The sequence below is a fragment of the Hypomesus nipponensis genome, chromosome 15 (assembly GCF_054491055.1).
Source record: "Hypomesus nipponensis isolate SF chromosome 15, ASM5449105v1, whole genome shotgun sequence".
Classification (NCBI taxonomy): Eukaryota; Metazoa; Chordata; class Actinopteri; order Osmeriformes; family Osmeridae; genus Hypomesus; species Hypomesus nipponensis.
In genome coordinates, this window is record NC_140375.1 from 8193965 (window position 1) to 8221574 (window position 27610).

Sequence of the window (27610 nt, forward strand, 5' to 3'; positions counted from 1 at the left end):
TTTGGAAATGGAGTATCCTTCAAAAGAAAAATGACAGTAGAAATTAGACTGGAGGAAGAGGTTGATTAATTATGAGGAAAGGAATCACTCTCTCACAGCAGATACCACCATTTATGTCCAAGATGCTCTTCATCAGCTGGGCTTCTAAGTGTGTGTGTGTGTGTGTGTGTGTGTGTGTGTGTGTACGTGTGTACGTGTGTACGTGTGTACGTGTGTATGTGTATTATCATTGGTGAGACATGCCCATTTTATTACTCCTCATAGCCAAACTCTCAATGTGTGTGTGTGTGCGCATGTCCATCCCAATGTACCTCATCCAGGATGCTAACCAGATCCGCTAACCCTGTCCCACATTCTCTCCAGCATATTTTCCTACAGTGTGTCAGTGTGTCTTACTCCTCCTCTGTGTTCATCATCTGTTAGTCACTGTAAACGTATTTCTCATGTTTATGGTTAGTCACTGTAAACATATTTCTCATGTTTATGGTTAGTCACTGTAAACATGTTTCTCATGTTATGGTTAGTTCCTGTAATTATGTTTATCATGTTTATGGTTAGTTACTGTAAACATGTTTCTCATGTTTATGGTTAGTTACTGTTCAACCGACTCCAGATCCAGTTATCTCTTCCACTATCTGGGATGATGTTGGAGAAGTCCTGTTCAGACGTCCCCTGGTCACTCTGCAGGAATGACTGCTATGTCTCTGTTTATACACTCACACTCTGGAGACTTCAGATCGTAGTTTGTGTATATGTGTGTGCGTGTGTCTGTGTGTGTCTGTGCATCTAAGTCCCATAGGTGTTGGAGGGTGAGTGAGTGTGGTGTGTGTGTGTGTGTGTGTGATTGACACCAGCAGTGGTCCTACTTCAGATGACTGTTTGCGTGGCAGATGGAGTGTGTGTGCGGTGCTCTCCCTAGGTGCTGCCATCACTCACCATATGGAGACAGACAGGACACTGTGTTTACAAGGCTTACCCCTGGCTTACACACGTGATCCCAGCAAAGTCCTGTTAACATTTTGTGTTGTTGTTAATGCCCTCTCTCAATTACTGTAAGTAGCTAATAGAGTGCTGTAGTTTTGATTCCAGAAAAGTCTTCTTTGGTATAATAAGCATAACAATAATTTACCGAATCAGTCTAATTTATCCTAAAATGTTGAAGTAATAATAACCCCAGTGAACAAACATTCTGGATGTAACAAAACTGATTTTATTCATACAGGGAGACAATATCTCTTAACATGGGAGGTTCTGAAGAGTCAATGTGTTGGTGTGTGTGTGTACAACATTTATCTATATACCGGTACATTTGCTTTTTTCATGTGGGTGTAACATGTACATACAATACAAGTTTATCTGTTTATGTCTGTGTGCGTGTGTGTGCGCATGTGTGTGTGTGTGTGTGTGTGTGCGCACAACATCCGTGTGTGTGTATGTGTCTACTCCTCAGCCAGAGGGTACAGCAGGTATCCAGTGAAGGAGTTGCCATTCATGTCTGTGTTCCCACACAGCTTTCTTCCAGCGAATAGCTCCACGTACACCTGGTCGCCCCTACGCAGGGACAGCAGGACCGTCTGGGTGCCGCTGTCCTCCTGGTCCTCGCGGTTGTCCTCCCACACACACGCCACCACCTGTCCGTTCTTCTTCAGCTGCACCTGGTGGTACAGCCGCGCGTTGGGGTCACCCACGTTGGAGTAGACCGTCAAGGCGAAGGAGTAGAGGCCAGTGCGGGGGGCCGTGAACACCCCTGGAGGAAGGAGAGGGTCAGGGGAGAAGGGGGGGCATGGTTGTGTGTGTATGTTAGTTTGTGTATGTGCGTCTGTGTGTACTGCATGTGTGTAATACATTTGTGTGTGTCTTACCCAGAGCAGGGTTGTATCCATGTCCATCGTTGAGGGAGATGGAGGTGTAGGGGATAGGCACATTGCTGGTGTAGGGTCCAAAACATGCGGGACTGGACGGCATGGACGCTCTGAAAGCTATCTTGTTGTTGTCTGATTCACACACACACACACACACACACACACACATAAAGTATGGTTCATTAGTAAGGAGCTGTGAGTGTGTGCACACTGGTGTGTGCCTGGCCAGGTGTGTGTCCTACCTGTAAGCTCCCTGAGGTCTCCCTCCAGAGTGCTCAGCTGCTCCCACAGGTTCACCATCCTCATGAAGGTCTGCTCCTCCAGCTGGCACATATCGTTGGCCACGCAGCAGCAGCCACGCTGGCGCTTGAAGGCACAGTCACAGTCCCAGTTCCCACAGGGCAGGGTGCCGGGGTAGGCCACTGGCGGCGGGAGGGGAAGATGGGGAGGGGGTAGAAGAGGGGTCAGATGGGGGAGTGGTAAAAGGTGTGAGGGGGGGTCGGAGGGAGAGGGTGGTGGGAGTGTGGGATGAATGGTTGGAGCAGGGGTGGAGGGAGGGTGGAGAAGGGGGACAAGGAGAAGGCAGAAGGGAAGTTGAGTTCGACAAGTCACACTTGATAGTTTGTGTCCAGGTCAACAAATGAACTTGGGATGATGAAGCCGAAGAGGATGAGGGTGTCTCTTACGCGCTGCTTCTCTCATGATGTCGAACGTTCCTGCTTCCACACTGACACGGAGACTTAGAATCCCCAAGAGGCAAAGAGCTGACACTTCAACTAGCTTCATGTTCTGAATCAAGATGTAGCAAAAAAAACACACGATCAGATACAGAAAGATAGACACGTAACCCTCAATGCATTAGATGACACACTTTTTTAGTTAGTATAACCCGCAAAGCTACAGGTAATTCTGTAAAGTAACATAAGTAGCAGAAAACTGATGCACAGTTCCTTCATGAGCAGACTGCTTCAGTTAGAAAAGTGTCATGAAGCATTCCTAGAACAGTGGCATGTTTACCATAGAAGTTAATGACCTCTTTATTGGAATATTCTCAATTATTATGTTAAACTTCAAACAAGCACACAATTCATCATGATGTTCAAGTCCAAGTCTTAAAATTAAACTTCTCAAATACTACTCATCTTGTGGAAAATGATATCCACTCCAGAATCCTCACCATGACATCATCTAATAAGATTGATTGCCTCTGTCTAAACATCAAGCAATACCGATGCATACAGTCACACAGATCGTGCAGAACTTACTGTAACGCTGTAGGGAAACCCTTCTTCTGCTTGCTGAGGGCCCAGTATGTGTGTGTATGTGAGAAGGTGAGCAGACCTGGGAGCCCTTGGTCAGGTCTGCTGCAGTTTTATGCTGGGGGAGGTGTTGCTGCTTCCCAGGTAGCCCTGCCCTCTGAACCAAGAAACACAGAACATGTTCTCAAGTACACACACACACACACACAAACACACACATCTCCTGTACACACAAAAATACACACACAAACGTATGCACACAAATTTCCAATGCACACACACACACACAAATGTGCTGACATACACACATATATCTTCTGTTCATACATAGACAGACACACACACATATCGCACACACACACACACACAAGGATACACACAGGGTCCCAAAGGAGAGCTCTGATCATGTTCAGCGATCAAGACCATCCTATTTCTTGCTATGCCCTCAGGCCATGAAAAGAAAGTTAAGAAAAAATATATCTCATATCTTTCTATCTGTCTGTTCAGTTAAGGACAATAGGTTTTAATAGGACAGTGGTGTCTATTTTCCATCCTTTCCATGGATGCCAGGTTAGGTGGTACATGAGTGGATGGTTATAAAGGCCATTGTTGACAAGTTTCTGGGATCCAATGGTGTCCTTGGCGTGGAACAGGTTTATCAGTCAATCAGGGGTCCCTCATCACCTGGTTTGGTTCCCATACCTGAGGAAGGGGTGGGGCTAGGTGTGGGTGGGTGTGGGAACAAGGAGGGGAGGAGGCATGGCCAAGCTGGGGGGTGCTGCAGCTGTCTGTTCAAATCTACACCACACCCATCAATATTACCTACATATTTATTGATTTACATTTAGTCATTTAGCAGATGCTTTAATCCAAGGGATTTACCCATCTGAAGCATATTTTTCAAAAATCCAGATGTATTCAGACAATAGGTGCTTTCTGTTGACTTTTAATCCCTGAAGTTTGTTTGTGAACAGCCTAGGAGAGTTGACTGACTCCTGTCTCCAGGAGGGTGTTTGGGTTGGGCTGACAGGCTGGTCCCCTGGTGGTTGACCTGGTTCTAGTCGGGTTGGTAACTATCAGATTCCTGGCAGGCTTTTATCTTCAGGTTGGAAGTCAGATAGAGGAAACATCGTCCACAATGTTTGTTTTTCGATGGAGATGGTTGCACTGTATCGTATTTCTTGTTACAGTTTTTCTGGATCACATGTCTCTTTATGACAACTTCAACCGCAGCAACAACAATCATCTTAGATAACTGCTGGAAATGTGAAATACAGAGAAGGAGTGTGGTTGCAGAGGGCCGTCCTGGAATCAGATATGTTTACTGTTTCCTCCCGATGTGACTGACATCACCCCTCCCCCCCTCCACCTTTGGACTCTGGGGTGTCAAATTAAGGTGTCCCGGTTGATTGTTACTGATTCTGTTACACTCTTAAAGAGGTTCAATCAACATGATATTTGCAAAATAATTTGATAACGAATTAACATGAAGGAGGAAGACCCTGGGAGTGGAAGGTTTGGGGTCAGCGTTGTCATGTATCATCTGGTGTCTGGGGGCTGAGACATGATGTCATCAGTTTCTAATGGTGCAGGTTTCAGCCTCTGACATTCAGTTGTTGATCTTTATAGAATGGATCCGAAAGAAAAGGTAATACTGTGCTTAGATTATGTACATTTGATCGTGACTTGATTTGTGCCTTGTGATTGCAACTTTATTCAAATTACGTAAATAAATGTGTACATTATTTTGAAAATGGGACCTCTGGATGTTTGTGTATTTATTTGATCAAAAAGTTATAGGAGTTATACATGTTGCGTTCAACAATAGACATCAGTCATATTAGAAGTACACCAGCCATTCGGATTGACACAGATCTAGACTCATGTGACTTGCTTGGCCATGTGAAGAAGTCTTAAAAAACTACATTGTAGTTATGTAATTCCCTGTACTATTCCTTGTACCCCTGGACAGTTATCTAGTGTAATCCCCAAGATTATGGATTGCTATTTTATTTAATGGAAAATGTTATACCAAATAAAGATGCAAAAACAAGACCAAGCAGTTCTCAAATAATTGTCGAAGAATCAAAATTTTATTTTCAGAAATTTTGAACACATGCAATTTTACTTGTTTTGTTACATTTGAAATGAGAGCAGTATTGAGTGGGAAGGTAACAGGATTTTCCCTCAACAAAGATCCTCTGCAAGGTGATTAATCAGGATAGGGGAGGGGGGCATCTCAGTTTCTATAGGGCTGGAGGAGTGTGTGTGTGTGTGTGGAGGGGGGGGGGGGGTTGGGAGTGGGGAGGCTCTCATAGGAATTTTAGCTGGGACTCCCCCACCACAGTCACAAAAAAGCAATACAGATGATAACTGTTCTAGTTCCCTAGACCCTCTAGCTTCCTGCAAATGCTGAACTGGGCGGAGCTTCCGTACAGGGGACAGAAGAGACCAAGATGGATGTAGGTAGTACAGGAAGTCCCCTGGGTGCTCGGCGCTCTTAGTCGGTGGCGTAGAGCAGGAAGCCGGTGAAGGTGTTGTAGTGGTTCTCGTTGTCACACAGGTAGCAGCCGGCGGGCAGTCTGACGGACACCGTGTCTCCCGCGCTCAGCTGGACGGCGAGCACCACCGTGGCGCTGTCCTCCTGGTCCTGCATGTTGGTCTCGCTGAGCGCCGCCACCTGCTGTCCGTTCACCCTCAGGCTCACGCAGTCGGCCAGGCTGGCGCCGGCAGCTCCTGCGTCGCTGTAGGCCGTGAGGGCCAGGCTGTAGACGCCGGAGCGAGGCACGGTGAACACGCCGGTGTTGACGTTGTAGCCGTTGCCCAGGTTGATGAAAATGTGGGTGTAGATGAGAGGCACGGCGTTAGCGTTGGGACCCACACAGCGGTTGGTGTTGGTGAGAGCCACGGAAAAGGCACTGCGGCTTGCTGAGGGAGGGAGAGAGAGAGAGAGAGAGAGAGAGAGAGAGAGAGAGAGAGAGAGAGAGAGAGAGAGAGAGAGAGAGAGAGAGAGAGAAAGGAGGGGTGTGAGACACCCAAATGATAGCTCACACAATTTAGCTGTCGGGCCAGTAAGGGTGACAGGTCATAGTATCAGGGGTCAGAGGTGAGGTATGACTGTGTGTGCGTTCGTGCATCCTCACCGCGGATGTTGTTGAGGACGTTCTGAGTTTTGACCAGGCCCTTCTCCAGCTCGTTCAGGGACATGTTGAAGAACTGCTCCATCTTGGTCATCTGTTTCTGCATCAGACAGCAGCCGCAGGATGACTGGTCCGTCAGGCACACTGGACAAACACACACACGCACGCACACACACACATGCACACACACACACACATGCACACATACACACACACACATACACACACACATGCACACCCACATATGCACAGACATACATACAAACAAGCACGCAGAACAAACAATCAACAAAAGTACAGGATGAGACCGTATCACAGTACTACAGAGAAACGTGTTGAAATGATTTAAGCACCTTGGTCAACACTTTTACAAACATTCACACACTTTTTCAGTCACACACACTCACCGTTCTCTGTGTTCGGGTCCACTGGGTTAGGATCTGAGGGGCCATTCCAGGTATATTTACTTTCCTGGGCCAAAGCAACCCCCAACACACACAGGAAAATCACAACTAGAAGAAATACACAGAGAAATATCAGGACTACATATCACACAGAGAAACACCATGAATATACAGTACATCAAAAGTAACTCTGGACACCTAAAATTGTTGTCATTCAATCTGGGATCCTAGTCTCGTCTTCACTCTGCTAGTTTACAGTTGATTTCTCTGTCTACCTGTCAGTAGATCTCTCAGCTACACTGACCCAGTTCAGACCCAACTGACCATTGTGGCCCAGTTCAGGACCAGCTGACCAGAACAGCACCAGTCACCAGGGTCTCACCTTTCATGTTGACTCTGGGAGAACGCAGGCAGAAGATCTCAGACAGCAGGACGGATGGAGTGATAGACTGAAGGCGGGAGAGAGGCTGAGGATATAAACCCTGGCTAGACCCCACCTCCTACTGTGTCTCCTCCTGGAAGACTGGGCCCCACGGTCGGCTTTGTCCCTGCGTATGTGGGACAGCTATTGTGTGAGTGCGGTGCATGGATCCCTGCGTGTCTGGGGGCAGAGGCAGCACATGGTCATTGTGTGTGTGAGGGAGCTCAGGGATCAGGTACGGCAGGGGACTCATCCTGATCAGAAGACTGATAGCTGTTTCTGTTTATTACTGGGATACACAAGACTGAACTAATTCCCATCATTGACTGTTCGGGAATGTGTGTGTGTGTGTGTATGCAACAACATGTTACCTTATCAAACTTTTAGTTTGTTCTACTTGCACTCTTTAAGATAACACATGACACTTGAAACATTCACCCATCTACATGTGTATGATTTCTAAGTATTGGATAATCAATTTTCCAATATTTCCAATATCAAACCCTGCAGGCATACAGTGTAAGTCAGCTGTTTGTAGCAGTCAACCATGAGGATGAGAAGCAAGAGAGAGAATAAATGGAAGAGAGACATGTTCAATGAATAGATAGATGGGAAGAGAATGAAATTAGGTTGTAGGGGTTGATAACATTCAAAGAACAGGGAAACAACTAACAAGGGTTCCAGGGTGTATTCAAGAAAAAGAGAGTCAGTAGGACCATGTGTTCCATGAACACAGTACAGTACATGAGTCAACAACCAGGCCTACATCACCTTCCCACTCAGCTGATACTGCAGTGGGTTAAATAACCCTGATAGTTAACCCCAGATTAAAGACAGAGATTGTAACACTACACCATCAGTTTCCTGAGAAGGTTCATGGTGTTGTGTTGTTTCTGGAGAGCATCTCGGAGGGTTTGACTTGCACCAGAGGCCACACAAATGCTCTCACCCAGCCCTGGGAGAGGAGGGGAGGGGGGGGGGGGTCACACCTGTCTTTTGGAAGGGTGGTCACACCTGCCTGGACTGAACATTGTTGGTTTGTGGGACAGATCTTATCTCAGACCAGGACAAGAAAAGCAGGTGCTAGGTCAATGACCACAGTATGGTAACTATGTTTCCTGATATTATATTATCAGATCAGATTCCAAGTATTGTATAAGACACCAAAGAAAAACTTACTACCAATTTATGCACAGTAAACAGGCTATTTATTAAGTTATGTTTTAAGGATATTCTGTAACAATAGCATTATTGGGATGACAAGAAACATCATGACATCTTATTTATGTCATCCATTACAGTCACTATTTCTGCAATCATCAACAATAGTGTGAATCTCAAACAACTTTACATTCTGCTTGTATGTTATTCAGAACACCTATAAAGTTCAGCTGGGCTTCATGAGACAGAAGCTAACCACAAAGTTAACCACAAAAGAGAGCTGGAAACCAACAGGAAGACCTAGATGAGCGTATTGTCCCCTCGCTTCCGGAATGGAACAAGTTCTAGAAAAGAACCAGAACACCTCCCTCGGCCATCACTCCAGTTGGCAGAGGGTGATGGTAGAACCGACCCCAGACCAGAACCTAAAGCCAGGGTAGAGGGCTCCAGTGAACTGGGTCTGCAGGGCGTGGATAAGATGGGCCTGATTGTTGTCGACCCGGTAGAAGGCCAGGAGGCCCTCTTGCTGGTCCAGATACACACCCACCCGTCGGGCCCTGGGCGTACCCAGCATGGTCTCTGTGCCAGCGTGCCACAGAGCAAAGCCAGAGCCCGACCAGTACAAAGCCCAGGACTGGAGGTTGTGGCCAAGCCGGCTGCTGTCGTCAGAGTTCTTCCTGTCTATCTCCCTGTAGGTCACACCCACGGTTACCTGGAAGAGGTGGGGATTGGAGGTTAGGTGGGGGGCGTGAAAAATTGAGGATCACAGAGATGTCACTCAAGCCAATTAACTGAGAATAGATCAGGCAACGGTCAACCGCATGAATGTAGACTCTAGACAAGCCATTTTGCCCCAGGACCAACATAACACTGTGTTCTAAGAATATGCTACCTTTTGACCGGTCCACTCAACCTCCCAGTAGTATGGACTTCCTGCCAGCGCCTCTCTGCCCAGGATCTGCCTCCAGAACAGGAAACGGTCAGGATGGTCTGCATGGTTCTGCTTCTCCCCCCGCAGTGTGACCTTGCGATCACCGTCCGACAGGCGCAGGTGGCGATTCGCCGTGTTAGGGTCAAAAGTCGGATCAAAACGAACTGTTGAGAGGGAGTTTGGCAGGAGAGAGAGAGAAAGACAGATGCTGAACTGTTTCGCCATGTTGCCAAGTGATAAAAGAGGACACCTACTGCCCCCTACAGGGAGAGGACTGAACACGCGAGGAGACACTCCCCCTTCGCTCTCTACTAGACTGCCTGACATCCAATACATTTACTATTAAGGATCAAACTGTCTGTAGTGCTTTACATAGATATACACAAGAAGTATAAGATCATGGTACAAGTACAAGATCATTTCTTGGCAGCATGTTTACAGAGAGAGAGAGAGGAGGGAGGATTTCACTCACATTTGAGCATGTCTTCCCTGGTCTTGGGTTCCAGGTTCACCAGTCCTACTGTGGAGACAGAAGGGGCTGCAGAGCACAAAAAGGGAATACATGATTGTATACACGAACATCTGAACATGCTGTAACACTGTTTATACTGTGTCCCAGCTTGTTAGGTCATCCTGAGCAGGGTTCATGTAGATGAGAACAGTTCTATGTACCCTGAGGTTGCAGAGGGGCAGGAGAGGTGGAGAAGGAAAGTGCTGCCTTTGCTACTGAAGTGCCTGAAATAACAGAACATTAGAATAATGTTGAGACATGTATTCATGTATTGATATATACATACCATAGGTCAACATGAATAGACTTGTGTGACAAAACCTATAGTACCAGTGTGTGATCTTACTTTGAGGTCGAGGGGGAGGGAGAGGTGGGGGGTCGGTTGTCATTTCATAGACTAAAGAAACAAAAGGAAAAAAGTAACTACATGAACACAGCCACACACACACAGACACATACACACATCTCAGTGTTTGAGGCCATTTATCTGTCTTTATTAAACAATACATGTGTTCATTTTAGAAGCAGGCACTGTGGAATGTCTGGACAGATAAATACAGTTAAACAGCATCGTTGACAGTCTTTGTATGTGTGTGCGTGTGTGTGTGTACTGTATGTTCACCTGTGTTTGGGGAAGCTGCGACAGTGTTGTCAACAAAGGACCTGTTCCCTGTGGCTGCAGCCTCCCCATTGGCCAACACACCCACTGACACATCATTCACTAGAGAGGAGGTTTGAGACAACACGGATTGGCATTGAAGGCTGTAACATAACAATGACGCCACCTTCTGGAAGACAACAGCTAAGACGTGCACGTGACTGCACATGGCGTCTTTGTCAGAGCTGTGTTGCTGATGGCACGGACCTGCTCTGAAGATCTTGGCCAGGCTTTTTTTACAGAGGTCCTGCAGCGCTTCTCTCAGCTCTGTCAGGGCGGAGCGCACCCCCTCCACCACTGCCTCGCCCCCCAGGACAGACCCTGCTCTGGGGCCCTCAGGGCCCAATGGCTCCAGGGTCTGGAAGTTCTGCAGAGGAGGAGGGAGATAAAAAGAGGTGGAGGATGAAGAGGAGAAGGAGGAGACATCCCTCTCCATCCCCTTTATTCTAAACCTGAATCACTGTAGCTTTCTGATCCTGACCATGTACCAGGAATGGATTCACACACACACACACACGTTACCTTGAGGAAGCAGATGTGATCCTCCATGCCTGCCAGTCTGGCCAGCTCTTGCTCCTTCCAGCGGAGCTGGGCCACTTTCTGCTCCAGGCTCTGGATCTGCCCCTCCGACCGGCTGCCCAGGGTCGACTCATGGGCACTCAGGAGCTCACACACCTGGGTGCCCACCTGCCCCACACTCTGCTGCAGCTCTGCAAAGACATCCACCCCCTCCGTCTGGAGGGCATGGAATGAGGTCTGGGGGGAGAGGGAGGGAAGGTGGGAAGAGAGGGGTGTTGTCATGGATGGGTAGGAGAAACGGTGAGAAAAAGAAGGGAAGAGAGAAAGGGTGAGCAAGAGAGAAAGTCGGACATAACCGATAACAAGTATCTGACCATGCTCTTCTTACTTTGTGGAGACGAGCTCTCTGTGGGAGTTCCTTCAGCTCCATTTCTGTCTCCTGCATCCTCCTCTGGGTTTCTGCCTGCATCTGGGCCAGCTCTTGCTACAAACACACACACACACACGCACACACACATAATTAGAGCGAAATTCAACTGGACATAGTGACAACTACAGTATTTTATAGTTCACATGTTTTTCTACATAGATACGCATGTATTACAAGTAGCTGAATGTGAACAGGTCACATAAGCAAGTCAAGAAGCAGCCTTACATTACATAAATAGACAGTTTTACACACAGGCATGTGAGGCAGGTTACAGGGAGTTTAATAGGGGTCGGATAGTACAGTCAGATTCTTGAGGCGGTTATACCAGTGCTACAAGAATTTTTACTTATGAGACTACAACAACATAGTGTTCCAACAACATCATGGCGTTTGTACTACAGTTGTCTGGTCCCATACCTGTCTCTCCTGCCTTGCTTCCTCCGGCCGGACCACCCTATGTCCCTGGTGTCCACGGTGCCAACACTCGTCGCACACACACTCCTTGTCGTCATGGCAGTACAATTCCATGGGCCTCTGGTGCTGCGGGCAGGTCCTGGGGGCGACAGTGGGCAGTTGGGGGTACACGCTCCCGTGGCGGGCAGGTCGAGGGCCTGAGCCTGGGCCCGTGTTTGGGAGCACCTCCAGATAGATGGGAATGGATGGTGGGGCGGAGGAGAGGGTCAGGTAGGGGCTCTCCTGGTTCTCTTTCTGGGTTGAGAGCTTCTCAATGGCCTCCACCAGCATGGTGCTCCTGGCCAGGGAGGGCCGAGGGCTGAAGGCCTGCCTGCACTGGGGGCAGCTGTACTGGCCTCGCGTGCTTCCCCGGTCCCAGTGCCTGTGGATGCAGGCCAGGCAGTATGAGTGTCCACAGGGCAGAGTGGCTGGGTCCTTGAGGGTCTCCAGGCAGACGGAACAAACAAACATCTCCTCGGGCCAGGCAGAGGCCATGGTGCTGGGGTAAAAGAAGCTGGGGTTCCCGCTGGACAGTCCTTGACGCAGATAGACAACCAGACTCACTGTTGGTACCAGACGAGATGACAAACTCAGGAGTGAACTTAAGGTGTCGTCTGAACAGGTTAGGCTTGGGGTGGGACTGGGCAAACTGGTAGGGCAGGTGAGGAGTTTCCACATATTTCTGAGAGTGATGTCACATGGTTGCAGAAAGGAATGGCTCTCTATAGAGGAGGAGCAGTTGGAAGGCTGATGGACAGGTTTATGCTTTTAGGTTCTTTCTACAGGGATGACATCATGATAGATAACATGACAAGAGTAATTGCGCAATAAACCTCCCATTTCCAGTGTAAAACAAAGATAACAAAACAAACGTTTCTTAGTTTTACCATATCAATGCATTTCACCTAGGCTAGTGTGAAATGCGTTGTTAATTTATTTAGGATAGTGGAATCACGGAATAAACAGTAGTGTTGTTAAATTTGTTGTTTTTAAATGTTCAAGTTAATGGGCGTTTGTAGCCTACCAGGGAGGGGGCATCATCATCGTTTGTGAGGGCAAGAGTGATGCGTTCAGCGCCATATTCAGTAGGGGCAAGTTACCGGCGGCAGTACCGATGTTGAAGGTGAGTGTCACCCAGTACAGTATGGAACTCTGTGTTCCACGTTTTCGTGAAATTTTCATGATGTTTTTACTTGTGTTTAAATAGTCTAACCTTAATTCCCTGTTATCAATAAGTACGATTTAGAAAGCACATGCTTCAGTCATTGTCCTTTCACTTACCAGTTGCATGTCAAAGTTGCTAACGTTAGCGTAGCTAGCTCTAGCTGTGTCAGAGTAGCAACGCTGTAGTACAGTAATGTATTCAGACAGTGGATTTGACAGCTGGACAAGGGAAGCAAATTTAGCCTGCTAACGTTTGGCTAGCTGCTCGCTAGATATAGTAAGCTAGCGTGATTTGTGATCAGTCAGTGTGACCAGTGCTATCATTTTCCGGTTATTGGTTGTCTGCTAAGGTAATGGATTGAAATTAGTTTGATGATCATCGAATATCTCATAAGCAGCTTGACGGCAATACTGGTAATACTGGACTAGCTAGAGCTAACTATTTAGTCAAGTCATTAACCTAGCTTTCTAGCTATACACACTACAGTCAACTAGAAGGCGATGTCTGCTACCTCGTTGGGTAGGATTTTGGACTTCAACTGGGGCAAATACAGAAAGTAGCTTGCTATACTATAGTATATGAAAGTTGGGCAAATAAACGGTCTTACGGTTTGGCTCGTAACTTTAGCTAGCTTCACTTGTATTATGGAACTGTAATACTTGCTAGTTAGCTTAGTCTGCTGAGCCCATTTGTAAAGACTGGATTGGAAAGAACTTCACATTGCATGCAACAAGTGCCCTCTGGGACCCGCCTCCATAGCAGGTTGGTAGTCGCGAGGTGTGAAGTTCCATCTTCCTATACACTAGTTCCAGTCATGTTGTTTTGCTGGATAGTTTGCTGGATAGTTTTGACCCAATGTGGGATCCACAAATTGTCTAGTAATTGATCTACATTGTCTTCTTCTTCTAGAATGTTCAGGAGTCCTCAGATCCTGACCTTGACATGCCCCCTCAGGACCCTCCGGCCTCTGCTGCTCAGGGTGAGAGACCCTGCCTCCCCTGAGGCTCCCTCTCTCACAGCCAGGAGGGGGGTCTCTACCTGCCAGGCGTATGGACGGATGAAGAGGAGAGAGGAGACTTCATCCCTCAATTCTACAATTTTTTCACCAAGTTCAGACTGTGAACGTTTCCATATCACCACCAAACCTTCAGATCCCCTCCCTCCAGAAGCCATTTCTTCATACCTGCCTCAGGACTTGGTTAACGATCCGCCCTGCCAGTTTGGGATCTGGGGTACAACTCTATGTGAACACTCAAAACGAAACCCTGACTGTTCAAACGGCGTCCAGTGCCTTCACTACAACAGAAGGCCAACGGACGATAGTCCTCAACCATTCACACCCGACTCTGTAATATCCAGTATTAGACTGAAACCGCACAGTCCCTTTCAAAGCCGTCCTTATCCCAAACACACTTCCCTCAAACCGCTGCTTGTTTCCTCCGTACCTCAACCATGGACAATGGAGCTCCAGAGGGCGCCCCTCTCCAGCCCCCTCACACCCCGCCTGTCCTTTCCCCAGACCAGAGCACTCCATCTGGCTGCTGCCCGCAAGGAGGCAGCCCTGAGGGAATGCCTCTCCCTGGAGAACGAGGAGCGGTGTCGCCAGAGCCTGGGGCCTAACCTGGGTCTGTATGAGAGGGAGCGGGTCCGGAAGGGAGGCCGGGGCCAGGGGAAGTGGGCGTCTGTGCTGGTGTCTCTGTGCTCTGTTGAGGGCCAGCCAGCCTTCCTGTTCACCCTCAGGTCCAGCACGCTTAAGGGCAGACACAAGGGAGACGTGAGGTAGGCCAAACATTGTCTCCTGAATAACTTCTCCACATTGAGCTGTTTCTAACCCCGGTATTACCATTCATAAAACATCATGGTGGCCTGGTAAGGTGGAATTTTACGTGTGTGTGTGTGTGTGTAGTTTTGCAGGTGGCAAAGGGGACCCGTCAGACCAGGACGTGGTCGACACAGCACTGAGGGAAGCGAGGGAGGAACTTGGTGTTACCGTGACAACAGAGAGTGTGTGGGGTGTGCTACAGCCACTCAGAGACATGGTTAGTAGACTCACCCACCCACAATTCAACAGAGGTTCAAATATGTGGCTCCTTACCTCAAACATCCCCCCCCCCAATGTGTCTGAAGGCTTAGAGGGAGCACAACAGATTTGCTTAAGATTTCCATTTTGTCCAATGACCTGTTTGGGTTGTTTGTTTTGATGTGTTCCCAGTCAGGGATGACGATCGCTCCTGTAGTGGCCAACCTCGGTCCCCTGGAGGCCTTGTCTTTCAAGCCCAACCCTGGAGAGGTACCACTCGCTCCCTCCAGAGGACCTACTGCCAAAGCTCTGCTTGGCCTACATTCACTCATTCTCTATGCAACCGAGACAGGAGTAATGATAGCTGATTGTAGTGAGCTGAAGATGAATATATATATAGAGGCTTAAACAAGGCTGCCCAACCAGAGCTATTTCTTGTCCCGTGTTAATTCAACCCCCTAAACCTTTTCTAATATCTAGACAAGCTGAATCCTGTTTGTTGCAACTTGGAGTGACAACCTACTCTAGGATAGAGCAGATGTGGTAGAGCTCCTGAAATAGATTCATGTTTATACCCAACATCAGGGCGGGCTGTCATAAGAGGACAATGCTAAGTCAGTGTGTGTGTTCTCTGTATGTTTTAGGTGGAGGAGATCTTCACCCTATCCGTGTGTCACGTCTGCAGCCCAGAGAACCGGGGCTACACACACTTCCGTACTGGGGATCGCTACGGTTACACGCTCCCGGTGTTCCGTAATGGGAAGCACCGCGTCTGGGGCCTCACCGCCGTTGCCCTCGACCACGCCCTCAAACTCATCCTGCCGCCATAACCATTGGTCTGCACTGACCAATCAGAACAGGTCTTGATATAAAAGCACATATAACTATGTACAAGAATTTAGGGATTAATTATTATTTGAATGTGCAGTATCATGGTTTGGATACATTTGCCGTTCAGTATAATATTAATGTTGATTCAAACCTAATGCATGAAGTGAATTAAATTATTTAAAAATAATTCATGGAAAACAATGGACTGTTATATAATTCAAACTGAATTGGAATTGAGCCTTAAACTGACCAATCAGGATGTCTTAGGTTCAGTGTACCATATCACTTTCACACAGTTTGGTATAACAATTGTACAAACAACAAATGTATCTGTTAGGATAACAGATACACACTACAGCCCAGTCAAAGACAAACTGATTTCTCTCCCACTTACCTTATGTGCAGTTGTCACCCTACTTGACCTCACCTCGGTTCAGCTCGTCCATACTTACATACACACTGCTGTCAGTGGGCTGTCCATCAACGCAATAAAGACATATTTCAACCGGTAATGTCTATTCTGTTTGTATTATGATTCAGATGAAAGCATGGTTTGATGACCAGATAGTTTGCTTAATCACACATTCATCTATTGAGTTTGATCTGCTACTTGCATACCTTCCAATTAACACAAAGCCTATTTCTATACACTTAAGCACCAGTTTTCTATACAGGATACAGAAAGCTCATCTGACCACATAGAGATTGAAAATATTGTGGATGTTCCTTCAGAAGGCTTCATCGAGCTGGGATTCAGAGCCTGCAGGCCTCAGGTCCATTCAGCTTCATGAGGGAAGGGTTTCATTCCTGTGCTCCGGTGAAGAGCTCTCTCAAATGACGAACATGGCTCGTTTTATGCTGCAATCATAAAAGACTAGAGTTTCTGTGTTTACAAATGTTGCCATATCCATGTTCTCCTTTTCAGTGGATGTCGATGTGGCTTCAAGTCACTCCCATGTTTAACCAAGCTAGTACAAACGGTGTATCCATGTTGAAGTTGTGTAGATGTTGTCTCCATGTACTAGTATACCAGGATAATGTTGCTCCAGGACATGGATGTGCCCCAGGGTGGGGTCTGTCTCAGGGTGTGGATGTGCCCCAGGGTGGGGTCTGTCTCAGGGTGTGGATGTGCCCCAGGGTGGGGTCTGTCTCAGGGTGTGGATGTGCCCCAGGGTGGGGTCTGTCTCAGGGTGTGGATGTGCCCCAGGGTGGGGTCTGTCTCAGGGTGTGGATGTGCCCCAGGGTGGGGTCTGTCTCAGGGTATGGATGTGCCCCAGGGTGGGGTCTGTCTCAGGGTATGGAGCACTCCATGGGGTTGTGTGAGTCTGGGAGCAGGTGGCAGTTGAAGGGCCAGCTGAAGGAGAGCAGGTCCAGGGCCTGGCTGCACTGCTGTTCTGCTGAGGAGCATACAGAGCGGCAGGGCTGTAAGACCCCGCCCTGGGGGCTGCACTGGGGAAGGAACATCCCACACACCAGCCTGCGCAGGGGTTCAAAACAAGCCAACTCCATCAGCACCTGAGGGGAACACACATACATAAATGCACACATAGATACACACTCACACGCGCATGCACTCACAGATATGTACACACAAAATAAATGTATTACACTGAGGTCAATACACTACAATACTACCATACACTACGATTATGAATGGCTGTGTGACAGTATTTGTGTATGTGTGTATCACCTTGTACTGCCGCAGAAGTGTTGCGGCCTCTCGCTGGTCGGCGATGGAGAGCCAGATGTTGGGGAAGGAGGTGAGGTTGTAGCTCAGGCCCTCACACAGCTCCACCTCGATGGGCTCACACGACGAGGCTTGGGAAGTGAAGGTGGAGTGTGTTTAAGAGTGTCTGCGTGTGTGTGTTGAGTGGAGGGTAGGTGGAGTGTACTACTTACTGAAGGGAGGGTAGGTGGAGTGTACTACTTACTGAAGGGAGGGTAGGTGGAGTGTACTACTTACTGAAGGGAGGGTAGGTGGAGTGTACTACTTACTGAAGGGAGGGTAGGTGGAGTTGTCACAGGCCAGCTCGTCAGCTCCATCTGCACAATCTGTCCAGCCGTCACACAGCCACTCCTGCTGCAGACACTCCCCACTGCTGCAGGCAAACTGGCTGGGGCCACATGTCCCTGACACACACACACACACACACCTTTACATTATTGTTTGATCCCCAGGCTGTGGAAGAACCAGTACTGTGGACTGTGACTCACTCTCAGACAAGGAGATGGACTGGTAGGAGCAGTTAAAGCCACTGTCGGCCACGCCCTCGTCCGCCACAAACACTACGGTCATCTGGGGCCCAGAGGAGGTGAGGTCCGGAGGGAGGCTGGTGCCACAGTACCTGACAGAGGGGAGGAGATGGGAGGCTTCAGTGGCTGTTTGCCAAAGCCAGGTCGGAAGTTATACAGGTGAGAGGTCAGAGATTGGGACTGCAGAAGCCTGAGCCATCTTAGAGGACCTAAGCCTGCAGAACTTAGGTGCCCAACCTGAGCCTGTTCCCTCACCGTCCCAGCACTCTGCCAGCTCCAGTGTCGCTGCTGTCATGGACCTCCACATAGTCAAACTCACACACGTCCTGGGTCTCCAGGCTGAAGTTACGGAAGCTCAGTCTGATCACGTGACCCTCCTCCACAGAGATACGCCACGTACACAACTGACAGGGAAAGAGATGGAGAAAGATACTGTGTGTTTGTAATGGTTCCCCCTAAGCCCCATGCACTGAGGGCATGTTACACTAGCACCACCTACCTGTTGATGGGGGTAAGGCTTGGGGTGGTTTGGACTGGATAAAGTACCGGAGGGTCCACTCTTCTGCCCCCCACACTCTGTACAACCACATGAGTGTAATGAGAGCACACACACACATGCACACACATTTATACACACTATCTCTCCTGTTGTATATACTGACAGACAAGTGCATTATCTCTGTAGAAAGCATCTATGCACACACACACACACACACACACATCCTCACCCTTGTGCTTGTGGCTGCAGTTGGCCTCATCAGTGTGGTCGAGACAGTTGGGCTGTCCATCACACACAGACACAGGCAGGAGACAGCGGCCATGGTCACACATGAACTCCTCTCTAGAGCAGCTCTCTGAGAACACACACACACATATGAATGCAGCCACACACACACAATAAGGCTCGTACACACGCATGCATTTTTCAAGCAAAATAGCACACACATAGCATTCACACACATACTCTACCCACTGTGCTGTGGTGAGATGGCGCGGTATTGTGCGCTGAATCCGGTGCCCCCAATGCTGCCGTCAGAGCGGAAGCTGACCCACACCGTGCTGCTGTTTGTGTTGACTGTAGGGGGCGCCACATTCCCACAGAACCTGGGGAACAGTGACACACGGATGACCTCTGACCTTTACTACACACCGGGACTATGTAGGTTAAAGGTCAAGGCTAGGTAAGGAACCTGGGGATCCCAGAAGCTCTCACCTTTAGAGCTCTGACCTTTACAAACTAGGATCAACCATAATGAGGATGACGACGACTGTCCATCATCAGGATTCTTTACGTTCTGATGACCTCACCTGTTGTGAGACCATGTGACCCACCTGGTGACCAGGTTCTGCTCTGTCTCTTCCTGCACCTCCAGCCAATCGAAGAGGCAGGGGGAGGGGCCTTCCACTGTCAGAGAGGAGACGTGGATCTGGACCAGCGAGGGAGGGGCCACCTGGATCATCCACACACAAAGACTGTCTGGAGGGTAGGACCCAGGGTGGTTGGGGGAGCTGAAACTGCCTTCTGGATCTGTCAACACCCCCCCACACCCTGGAGAGGAGAGGAGACCATTTGTCTCGCATGTCTGTCATGTGGCACAGCATCTATCGCATCTTTACTCACGTGTCTCAGGTGTGGGGTGTCTGGTCATCGGCGGCACTGTTGTGCCCTTAAGGCTGGTGTTGCTGGGCATTGTGGGTAGATTGCTGGGTGCTCCGTCCATAGTCAGCTGGTCCAGGGGATTGGGTGGCACGGCACCTCCTTCTATTGTCTGATCCTTCAACTCTGTAGGACAGATGAACACACCTCCTCCCTGTCATCTTCACCATCGGCATTGCGTTCGGATGATTGATTGATCGTTTTGATTGATAGGTTGATTGTTTGTTTGATTGTGTGAGTGTGTGTACGTATATGTTTGTGCGCATGTGTGTGTGGGCCTCACGTGTGAGGATGAGCACCAGGGCCAGGCCCACAGCAGCCATGAGGAGCACAGCTGCAGCACACATCACCACCAACCCCCAGCTGCACCAGGTAGCACGCAGACGCATCACACACACTCCAAACAAACCCTGGCCTGGGACACACACACACATACACACACATAAACACACACACACATACACACACATAAACACACACACACATACACACACATAAACACACACACACATACACAAACAAGCAGAGAAGAGAAGATAGAAAGTGTCAGGAAAAGCATGGTTTTGGTATACAAATGCACCAAACGTTAGATTTAATGTCGAACAGTGATGAGGTCACAGTGTGACTCACTGGCAGCAGGCTGTTTGATTGGCTCTGGGGTGGGGGTGTTCCTGAACCCATCCACTCGGTCATCACGCTCCCCCTCAAGTTCAAAGGCAGGGTTGGAGAATACGTTCTAGGATGGAACAACACATGCAGAATCATGGAAACTCTAAAAACTCTTTGCAGCAATGAGAAGAAAACTTGAACTGTTTCTGCCCCGGCTAGAATCCCAGATATAAGATGTTTTTCATCGTACTGTCATGTTTTATCTGTGTTTGAAGGTTGTATCTGTCTCACCTTATATATGTCAGGTGGCTCAGGGGAGTAGATGGACACTTCAGTTTGGTCTGTCATTCTTGGCTATAGTCCAGTTTCAGGTCTCCGGGAAAACATGAGAGTCCAGCTGGAAGCTTTTTCTCAGCAGACAACAATCAAAGTATGTAAGAATGTTTCTTGTTGCGTGAGAAAGGTGAGAAGCTCACCTTGGTTTGCTCCAACATCCTTCAGTCTGCAGTCTGATCACTCACTCCAGCAGAGAAGAATCTGAGGCCTTCAAGACCCCAGAACACCACAATCTCTATGACCGCCGATGGGGGGCAAGCCCACAAAACAATGTTTACTCCACAAAACTTGAGGGTCCAGGGTAGCAGTGAGTTTGGTGTTGGTTCCTCTCCTCTCCCGGGGCTCAGAGGTGGTCCCAGAGCCAGCCTGCCAGGATACGGCTCCAGGAAAGGTGTGGACGTGTTGGCGGCTGGTCTTGTTTTGCTGAGGGTGAGTAATTTGTTACAAAAGGGTTCTAGAACTCCCTTCATGGTATTCCACAAAGCCAAGTCAGCTGAGAGGACTGAGCTCTGAGCAGGGAGTGGGGGGTTAGGAGGGGGTTGCAAAGGACTGAGCCTTGAAATCAGGGACAGAGGAGGAGGGGTGGGAGGAAGGGGGGTGGGTGGGTGGGGGAAGGGTGGAGGTGGACATGGGCCAGGGGACAAGGGAAGGAGTGGTTGAGGCTCCTACTAAACTCTTCCTAATACCCGTAATGATAATCCAATCTTTAAAACTTTTATAACAGGCACACACACGGTACACACAAAACCAGTGGCACTGGTGAGTACAGATTGAGCCATTTGGACTACAGATTGAGCCATTTGGACTACAGATTGAGCCATTTGTGGTAACAAGGCCTAATTAGTAAAACGCTGGAGTCCTGCTTGATGAATTCTGGATGTTCTGAAGTGGAGTCTGAGATCAGGGAGAATACCAACAGTTCTCAGAATAGAGAACAAAAAATTGAAAACGTTAATTCCAAAAGTAGATTTTGCAATAAAAAAAGATATTGCTCAATCTCAACTTCCATGTTTCACTTGCATTTGTCACTGAAAGATCACAGTTTATATAAAAGTGATGTACTCTTGCTTTTGTGGGCTTCGCTCTGCAGTATCATACACACTGTTGCTGGGACAATCTTGTGTCTTTCAACTGGATATGCAGGCTGTATCTATCCTGTGGCTCATCCTCACTGTTCTCTCTGTCCAGCTCGGTGAGTAACTAGATCTTTCTTTTCCCTGTCTTCTTATCCCATCTCCTGTCCTCTCCTCTTCCCTCCTCTTTTCTACAGCTCTAACACCATACAGTTGTACTGAGGACTTTGAAGAAGAACCATATGGATACACTGAAACATTGATGTGTATGTTTGGGTGCATGTTTTACTGTGTGTCTGTGTGTGTGTACACAGTGTGTATGCAGCAGGCCTACGATGAGAGGGAATACGAGTACGACAACATGGAGAACCCTCAGAACTGTTCCATCAGTGAGGTCATCAAAGGGGGACGCGTGTCCTACACGCAGGCTGGCGTTCCTGGTAGCATGCTTACCTATCACTGTGAGCAGGGCCAGTATCCCTCCCCTGTCTCCTACAGGCTCTGTGGAATGGATGGAGAGTGGTCTTCCATGAGGCTGGCCAGTGGAAGAAAGGTTTCACAAGCAAGCTGTAAAGGTAAGCCTGGTGAATGTTATAGGATGCAGCTAGTCATTGTTATGTAAAGTAATCTGTAATAACTTCTGTTATACTCTTTTACGACCGCCCACCACCCCAGATGTTTTGTGTCCGGGCCAAGTTCAGTTGGACAACGGAGAGTTCTGGCCGAGGGACCATTGGCTGCGTCCAGGACAAAACCAGAGCTTCTCCTGCCATGAGGGCTACACCATGAAAGGCTCTGCCCAGAGGACCTGCACCCTGGACGGGGACTGGACTGGGACCACCCCCCTGTGTGGCAAGCAAGGTGAGACTGGGACTTCCTTTAACACTTGTTAAACTTTACCAGGGACCTGGATTTTACCTGTACTTTCAGAAACTGCAGACGGATGATTTTGTCATTCACAATGTAGCGTCGGTAGCGTCTGCACAATAAATGTTCTGATTTAAAGACATTATTTTTGAGGGAGGAGAAATTGCTGTTTGTACTTTGTACAAATTGTGTAATAAAGTCCAAGCAAAAGAAGGCGAGAGCAGACCTCTTCAATGGCAGCAGGCTATGAAGCTCTGCTGTATTTTTTCACTCTCTATCTACCTATTCCCCTCTTCTTTTCATCCTTGTCTCAATCCCTCCCCACCAGATGATGACTGTACAGACCCAGGCATCCCACCAGGCGCTCTGCGGACCTCTGAGCGGCTCCGTGTGGGAGACAAGATCCAGTACCGCTGCCAGATGGGCATGGATCTGCTGGGTTCATCTGAGAGGGTCTGTCTGGAGGCCCGAGAATGGAGCGGCTCAGAACCTCGATGTCAGGGTCAGTGAGCGGACCACACCAGGGCTGGTCAAGCTGAAAGGAGCAGAGACAAAAAAAGAGTCATACACATATTTAAGTGTTTACAGTTACTGGTATTTGGTTCCTTATTCTGCAGTCATGTTTTTCACTTCAGTTTTACAGAGATTGTCCTTTTGGGGGGGGGGGGGGCTCGTTCTAAGAACAGGGTTGAGCAATCTCAAAGATTCTTCTTACAACTGCAAATTGTGCAAAATATATATGTGTGTGTGTGTTGCAGCACCGTTTGCCTTTGACTCTCCCAGCTCTGTGGCCCAGGCCGTGGCAGGATCCTTCTCCGGGGTCATGGATGTCCTTTCTCCAGAGTTCAAAAAAAAAGAAAAGAAAGGTAAAACAGAGGAGAATAGATGAAGACAGAGAGTTTGCGTTTGGGTTTGTGTGAGTGTTGATGTCTGTGCATGTGTGCATGTGAGAAGCTCTGTACATGCTCCATGACCCCTGCCTTCCACGCTGTTCCAGTGACCTTTGAGCGCGTGCTGCGTATCGCCGATGGCCGCATAAACATCTTCATCCTGCTGGACACCTCCGGCAGCATCACCGCACAACAGTTCGAGCAGGCCAGGACTGCCACCATCGCCCTCATACGCAAGGTACAGTAGACCTCCATGAACTTCTATTCAGTTTAACACATGCACACATTCACACACAACACATGCAAATCTGATGAGTATGCTAACTTTCTCCAACATATCAAAGTGATCTGGATTCAGTTAATTCATTATTTTGACTTTTCATTACTGAATGTAATAATTGCAGAAACCTTTGAATTCCCACATGTGTCCTGTAGTTGGACAGCTATCAGGTTCAGATGAGGTTCCATGTGACATCATACGCCAGCACGGCCATAAAGATAGTCTCTATCTTGGATCCCTGGTGTGACAATGCTGATGAAGTCATCAAACAACTGATGAAATTTGACCACAACAGTATGTCACTCAAATGGTTATTTGTGTATACATTCATTCTTTCATCCACCCATTCATTCATTCATCTATCCATCCATAGATCCATCAGTTTTTTTTGTCCCCTCCAGGTCACAAGAGCCAGACCGGCACCAACTTGTATGATGCTCTACACACCGTCTACGAAGAGATGTCCTTTCTCAAACACAATGAAAAAAAACAGGCATTCTTTAACCAGACGCAGAATGTCATCCTCATTGAGACAGACGGTAGGTCAGATATAAAGAAGGTAGGTCAGGTAAACAGATGGTAGGTAAGGTAGACAGCCATTATTGTTCTACAGGGTTCTCTAACACAGGCTCCTTGTTCTACAGGGTTCTCTAACACAGGCTCCTTGTTCTACAGGGTTCTCTAACACAGGCTCCTTGTTCTACAGGGTTCTCTAACACAGGCTCCTTGTTCTACAGGGTTCTCTAACACAGGCTCCTTGTTCTACAGGGTTCTCTAACACAGGCTCCTTGTTCTACAGGGTTCTCTAACACAGGCTCCAGTGCGCTGGCGATGCTGGCCCGGATCCGGGTTCTCCTGGGGTACAGTCCCACGTCCCAGGAACACTCCCACGAGGACCTGCTAGGTCTGACACTGCTGCAGGAGTTATCTCACAATACACTGCAAACCTGGCTCACACATACACATATACACAGTTTACAGAACAATGATAATCTAAGATACTGTCTTTCTTTCTCAAATTATTTTACTCTTTTACCATTTTTCTTTGTATAATGTGTGTGCTTGTTCCCTATAGATGTGTATGTGTTTGGATTGGGAGACAAAGTGAATAAAAAGGAGCTGAATGACATCGCCTCCAACAAGAGAGATGATCCTCATTTGTTCATCCTGAGAGAAGCTAAGACTCTGGGAGAGGTCTTCAACACCATGATCAGTAGGCTATCTATCTGTCTGTCTATCTATCTGTCTGTCTGTCTGTCTGTCTGTCTGTCTGTCTGTCTGTCTGTCTGTCTATCTGTCTATTTATCTATCGATCTATCTATCTATCTGTCTGTCTGTCTGTCTGTCTGTCTGTCTGTCTGTCTGTCTGTCTGTCTGTCTGTCTGTCTGTCTGTCTGTCTGTCTGTCTGTCTGTCTGTCTGTCTGTCTGTCTGTCTGTCTGTCTGTCTGTCTGTCTATCTATCTATCTATCTATCTATCTATCTATCTATCTGTCTGTCTGTCTGTCTGTCTGTCTGTCTGTCTATCTGTCTGTCTGTCTGTCTGTCTGTCTGTCTATCGATCTATCGATCTATCGATCTATCTGTCTGTCTGTCTGTCTGTCTGTCTGTCTGTCTGTCTGTCTGTCTATCTATCTATCTATCTATCTATCTATCTATCTATCTATCTATCTATCTGTCTGTCTATCTGTCTGTCTGTCTGTCTGTCTGTCTGTCTGTCTGTCTGTCTGTCTGTCTGTTCATCCCAATAATAATGAATCTCTGTGTTGTGTGTGTGTGTATACAGGTGATGAGAGTGTGATCATGTGTGGTATTGCACAAGAGGATGTCTCCAGCGGCAGTAAAGCTCACACCAGTCCCTGGCATGTCAACATCATCACGGTGCAAATATAATTCAATACCAGAGTTGAATGGATGGATGGATTGATGGCTGGATGGCTGGAGATGTTAATAGATGGAAGGATAGATTGATGAATACATAATAATAAACCCAGACACCTCTCCGATGACAATATGCTATTCATAACACATTTGCTCTATAAACCCTGGTCTCTGGGCCCTTCCTCTGTGTGGTTCATCTCCAGACCGGGTCTAGAAATGAGAAGTGCCAGGGCACTATCATAAGCGAAGACTGGGTTCTGACGGCCGCTCACTGCTTCTCCAACGCTGGCCGCAAGGGGTTGGAGGAACCGAAGACCACTATTGAATACGGTCAGTCCCCTCGTGTCTGTGTTATTGTCGTCTTGCAACCAAATATGTTTTTCGAGTGCACCATTTGAACTGGTGCTGAGTGGATGCGAACACTGTAGTTGCTGTGTGTGTCCACCAGGGGGAGGTTCAGTATCGGCTGGCAACCTGTTTCTGCATCCTCTGTATGACGTGATGGGTCTCAAACACAAGAACGTAAAGGAGTTCTACGACTATGACATTGCTCTGGTGAAGCTGCAGAAGAGCATCCCTATCTCTCAGAAAGCCAGGTGGGGACTCATTGAACAAATTTGCATTTATAATCTCTCAACATTGCTATTAGTAAATGCATGTGTGTGTGTGTGTGTGTGTGTGTATGTGCATGTTCGACAGGCCTATCTGTTTGCCGTGCACTAAGCCAGCCAGCCATGCAATGAAGATGGGGCATAATTCCACCTGTAAACAGCACTGTAAGACATAACCTCTTAACCTATGACATCAAATTCCACATCATTCTCGGACCCATGTAATCATAGCTCTATTGCACGGTGTATTCATTGTTCTGCATGTATGTGCGTGTGTTTCAGGGAATGCCTTATTCCCCACAGAGATGACCAGAGCCTACTTCATCCACAAGGAAACCCGCAAACAAACACACATCCACACTGGTAGTAGGGTAAGTGAAGACAGACGCACATATTCCAGTCAGTAAATTCACCTTCTCAATATCTCACATAATGTGTTATTGTATTCTTTGTCTGTCTCTGTGTATCTGTGTGTGTTTGTGTGTGTGTGTGTAACCCTCCAGAGGCCTGACTGCATGAAGCATGCAGAGAGGACCCTGACCCAGAACACAACTGTAACTCTGGATGAGTACGTTCCTGACAGGTTCCTGTGTACTGGAGGAACCCCATCACAGATGGATGCATCCAGCACCAAAGGTACATTACAGGAGAGAGGTAGTAAACACACACACACACACACACACACACACCAAGTTATCTCACCAGATGTCCCTACGCTGTTACAGGTGACTCTGGTGGTGGTCTGTTCTTGACCAAAAGAATGAGGAACTTCCAGGTGAAAACCCCCTTCCAACTCTGAGTTTCCCTTAAGGAAAAAAAAAAACCTTCTATCTAATCTAAGTCCAGTAACCAGTCCTAGACATATAGCAACCTAAATCCCCTGTTTTCTGTTAACGTAATACTACACCACTTAGTAACCTTGTGGCAAAGCAGTGATCCCAGCTGTGTTTTCCCCGGCTGTCCTGTAGGTGGGGGTGGTGAGCTGGGGCACGGTGGACTTAAACAAGAAGCCAAGCGATAAGGAGCACGCTCGAGATTTCCACATCAACATCTTCAAGCTGATGCCATGGTTGCAGCAGTACCTGGGGACAAAATTGGACTTCCTTCCGGATGAATGAGTGCATGATGACATCACATCCTGACATGATTTTTGTATCATGTTTCCGAGGATGTGGACACTTCGACACTTACTTCCAAGTTTCCACTTAATCAAATGCTTTAAATGCATACTTGCACACTCTGCCCTGCACCTTACCAGTCCCCATGAAAAGGTGTGCTAGTTTATATTCAATGGCCTGCTAGCTGAACATTCTACTCTCTATAACTCTTGTGTATTTTAAATGTCATGTACAGCATCTTCATATAAACAATAAAAGCTTCAGGCGTATG

The 27610-nt window shown here is 47.8% G+C and overlaps 6 protein-coding genes across 7 annotated transcripts; 2 read left to right on the plus strand and 4 right to left on the minus strand.

Annotated features, from left to right (window-relative positions):
• Nucleotides 1–1187: 1187 nt before the first annotated feature.
• cbln18 (cerebellin 18) lies at nucleotides 1188–3194 on the minus strand. Its single transcript, XM_084674874.1, has 5 exons — nucleotides 3128–3194; nucleotides 2549–2651; nucleotides 2105–2284; nucleotides 1863–1994; nucleotides 1188–1747 (listed from the first exon to the last, which is right to left on the minus strand). Exons 2-5 carry the CDS (start codon nucleotides 2646–2648, stop codon nucleotides 1440–1442), a joined length of 720 nt encoding a protein of 239 aa, XP_084531000.1. The 5' UTR covers nucleotides 2649–2651; nucleotides 3128–3194; the 3' UTR covers nucleotides 1188–1439.
• A 1990-nt stretch (nucleotides 3195–5184) lies between these two features.
• Nucleotides 5185–7132, minus strand: cbln20 (cerebellin 20). The gene is made up of 4 exons (XM_084674873.1): nucleotides 7048–7132; nucleotides 6669–6773; nucleotides 6265–6405; nucleotides 5185–6049 (listed from the first exon to the last, which is right to left on the minus strand). Exons 1-4 carry the CDS (start codon nucleotides 7052–7054, stop codon nucleotides 5622–5624), a joined length of 681 nt encoding a protein of 226 aa, XP_084530999.1. The 5' UTR covers nucleotides 7055–7132; the 3' UTR covers nucleotides 5185–5621.
• A 1139-nt stretch (nucleotides 7133–8271) lies between these two features.
• ftr86 (finTRIM family, member 86) lies at nucleotides 8272–12313 on the minus strand. Its single transcript, XM_084674615.1, has 10 exons — nucleotides 11714–12313; nucleotides 11255–11350; nucleotides 10870–11103; nucleotides 10555–10714; nucleotides 10312–10410; nucleotides 10036–10086; nucleotides 9851–9913; nucleotides 9651–9716; nucleotides 9140–9342; nucleotides 8272–8959 (listed from the first exon to the last, which is right to left on the minus strand). The coding sequence occupies exons 1-10, from the start codon at nucleotides 12242–12244 to the stop codon at nucleotides 8624–8626; spliced, it is 1839 nt and encodes a 612-aa protein (XP_084530741.1). The 5' UTR covers nucleotides 12245–12313; the 3' UTR covers nucleotides 8272–8623.
• A 470-nt stretch (nucleotides 12314–12783) lies between these two features.
• Nucleotides 12784–16277, plus strand: nudt8 (nudix hydrolase 8). 2 transcript variants are annotated; one of them, XM_084675144.1, is made up of 5 exons: nucleotides 12784–12872; nucleotides 13824–14693; nucleotides 14821–14953; nucleotides 15127–15204; nucleotides 15579–16277. In XM_084675144.1, exons 2-5 carry the CDS (start codon nucleotides 13825–13827, stop codon nucleotides 15762–15764), a joined length of 1266 nt encoding a protein of 421 aa, XP_084531270.1. In that variant the 5' UTR covers nucleotides 12784–12872; nucleotide 13824; the 3' UTR covers nucleotides 15765–16277. The 2 variants fall into 2 exon arrangements, with proteins under 2 accessions (XP_084531270.1, XP_084531267.1); XM_084675141.1 differs by lacking the exon at nucleotides 12784–12872 and adding an exon at nucleotides 13108–13676.
• A 29-nt stretch (nucleotides 16278–16306) lies between these two features.
• mfrp (membrane frizzled-related protein) lies at nucleotides 16307–20706 on the minus strand. Its single transcript, XM_084675140.1, has 13 exons — nucleotides 20576–20706; nucleotides 20306–20411; nucleotides 19959–20090; nucleotides 19640–19801; nucleotides 19351–19567; nucleotides 18992–19122; nucleotides 18747–18872; nucleotides 18518–18594; nucleotides 18274–18422; nucleotides 17980–18110; nucleotides 17761–17895; nucleotides 17456–17583; nucleotides 16307–17280 (listed from the first exon to the last, which is right to left on the minus strand). The coding sequence occupies exons 1-13, from the start codon at nucleotides 20630–20632 to the stop codon at nucleotides 17056–17058; spliced, it is 1776 nt and encodes a 591-aa protein (XP_084531266.1). The 5' UTR covers nucleotides 20633–20706; the 3' UTR covers nucleotides 16307–17055.
• Nucleotides 20707–21676: 970 nt separating this feature from the next.
• LOC146257305 (complement factor B) lies at nucleotides 21677–27608 on the plus strand. Its single transcript, XM_084674181.1, has 18 exons — nucleotides 21677–21812; nucleotides 22008–22268; nucleotides 22369–22554; nucleotides 22889–23062; nucleotides 23319–23426; nucleotides 23558–23688; nucleotides 23886–24024; nucleotides 24132–24269; nucleotides 24530–24634; nucleotides 24806–24943; nucleotides 25516–25610; nucleotides 25814–25940; nucleotides 26059–26206; nucleotides 26310–26386; nucleotides 26504–26592; nucleotides 26725–26857; nucleotides 26947–26996; nucleotides 27190–27608. Exons 1-18 carry the CDS (start codon nucleotides 21677–21679, stop codon nucleotides 27337–27339), a joined length of 2385 nt encoding a protein of 794 aa, XP_084530307.1. The 3' UTR covers nucleotides 27340–27608.
• The last annotated feature ends 2 nt before the right edge of the window (nucleotides 27609–27610 follow it).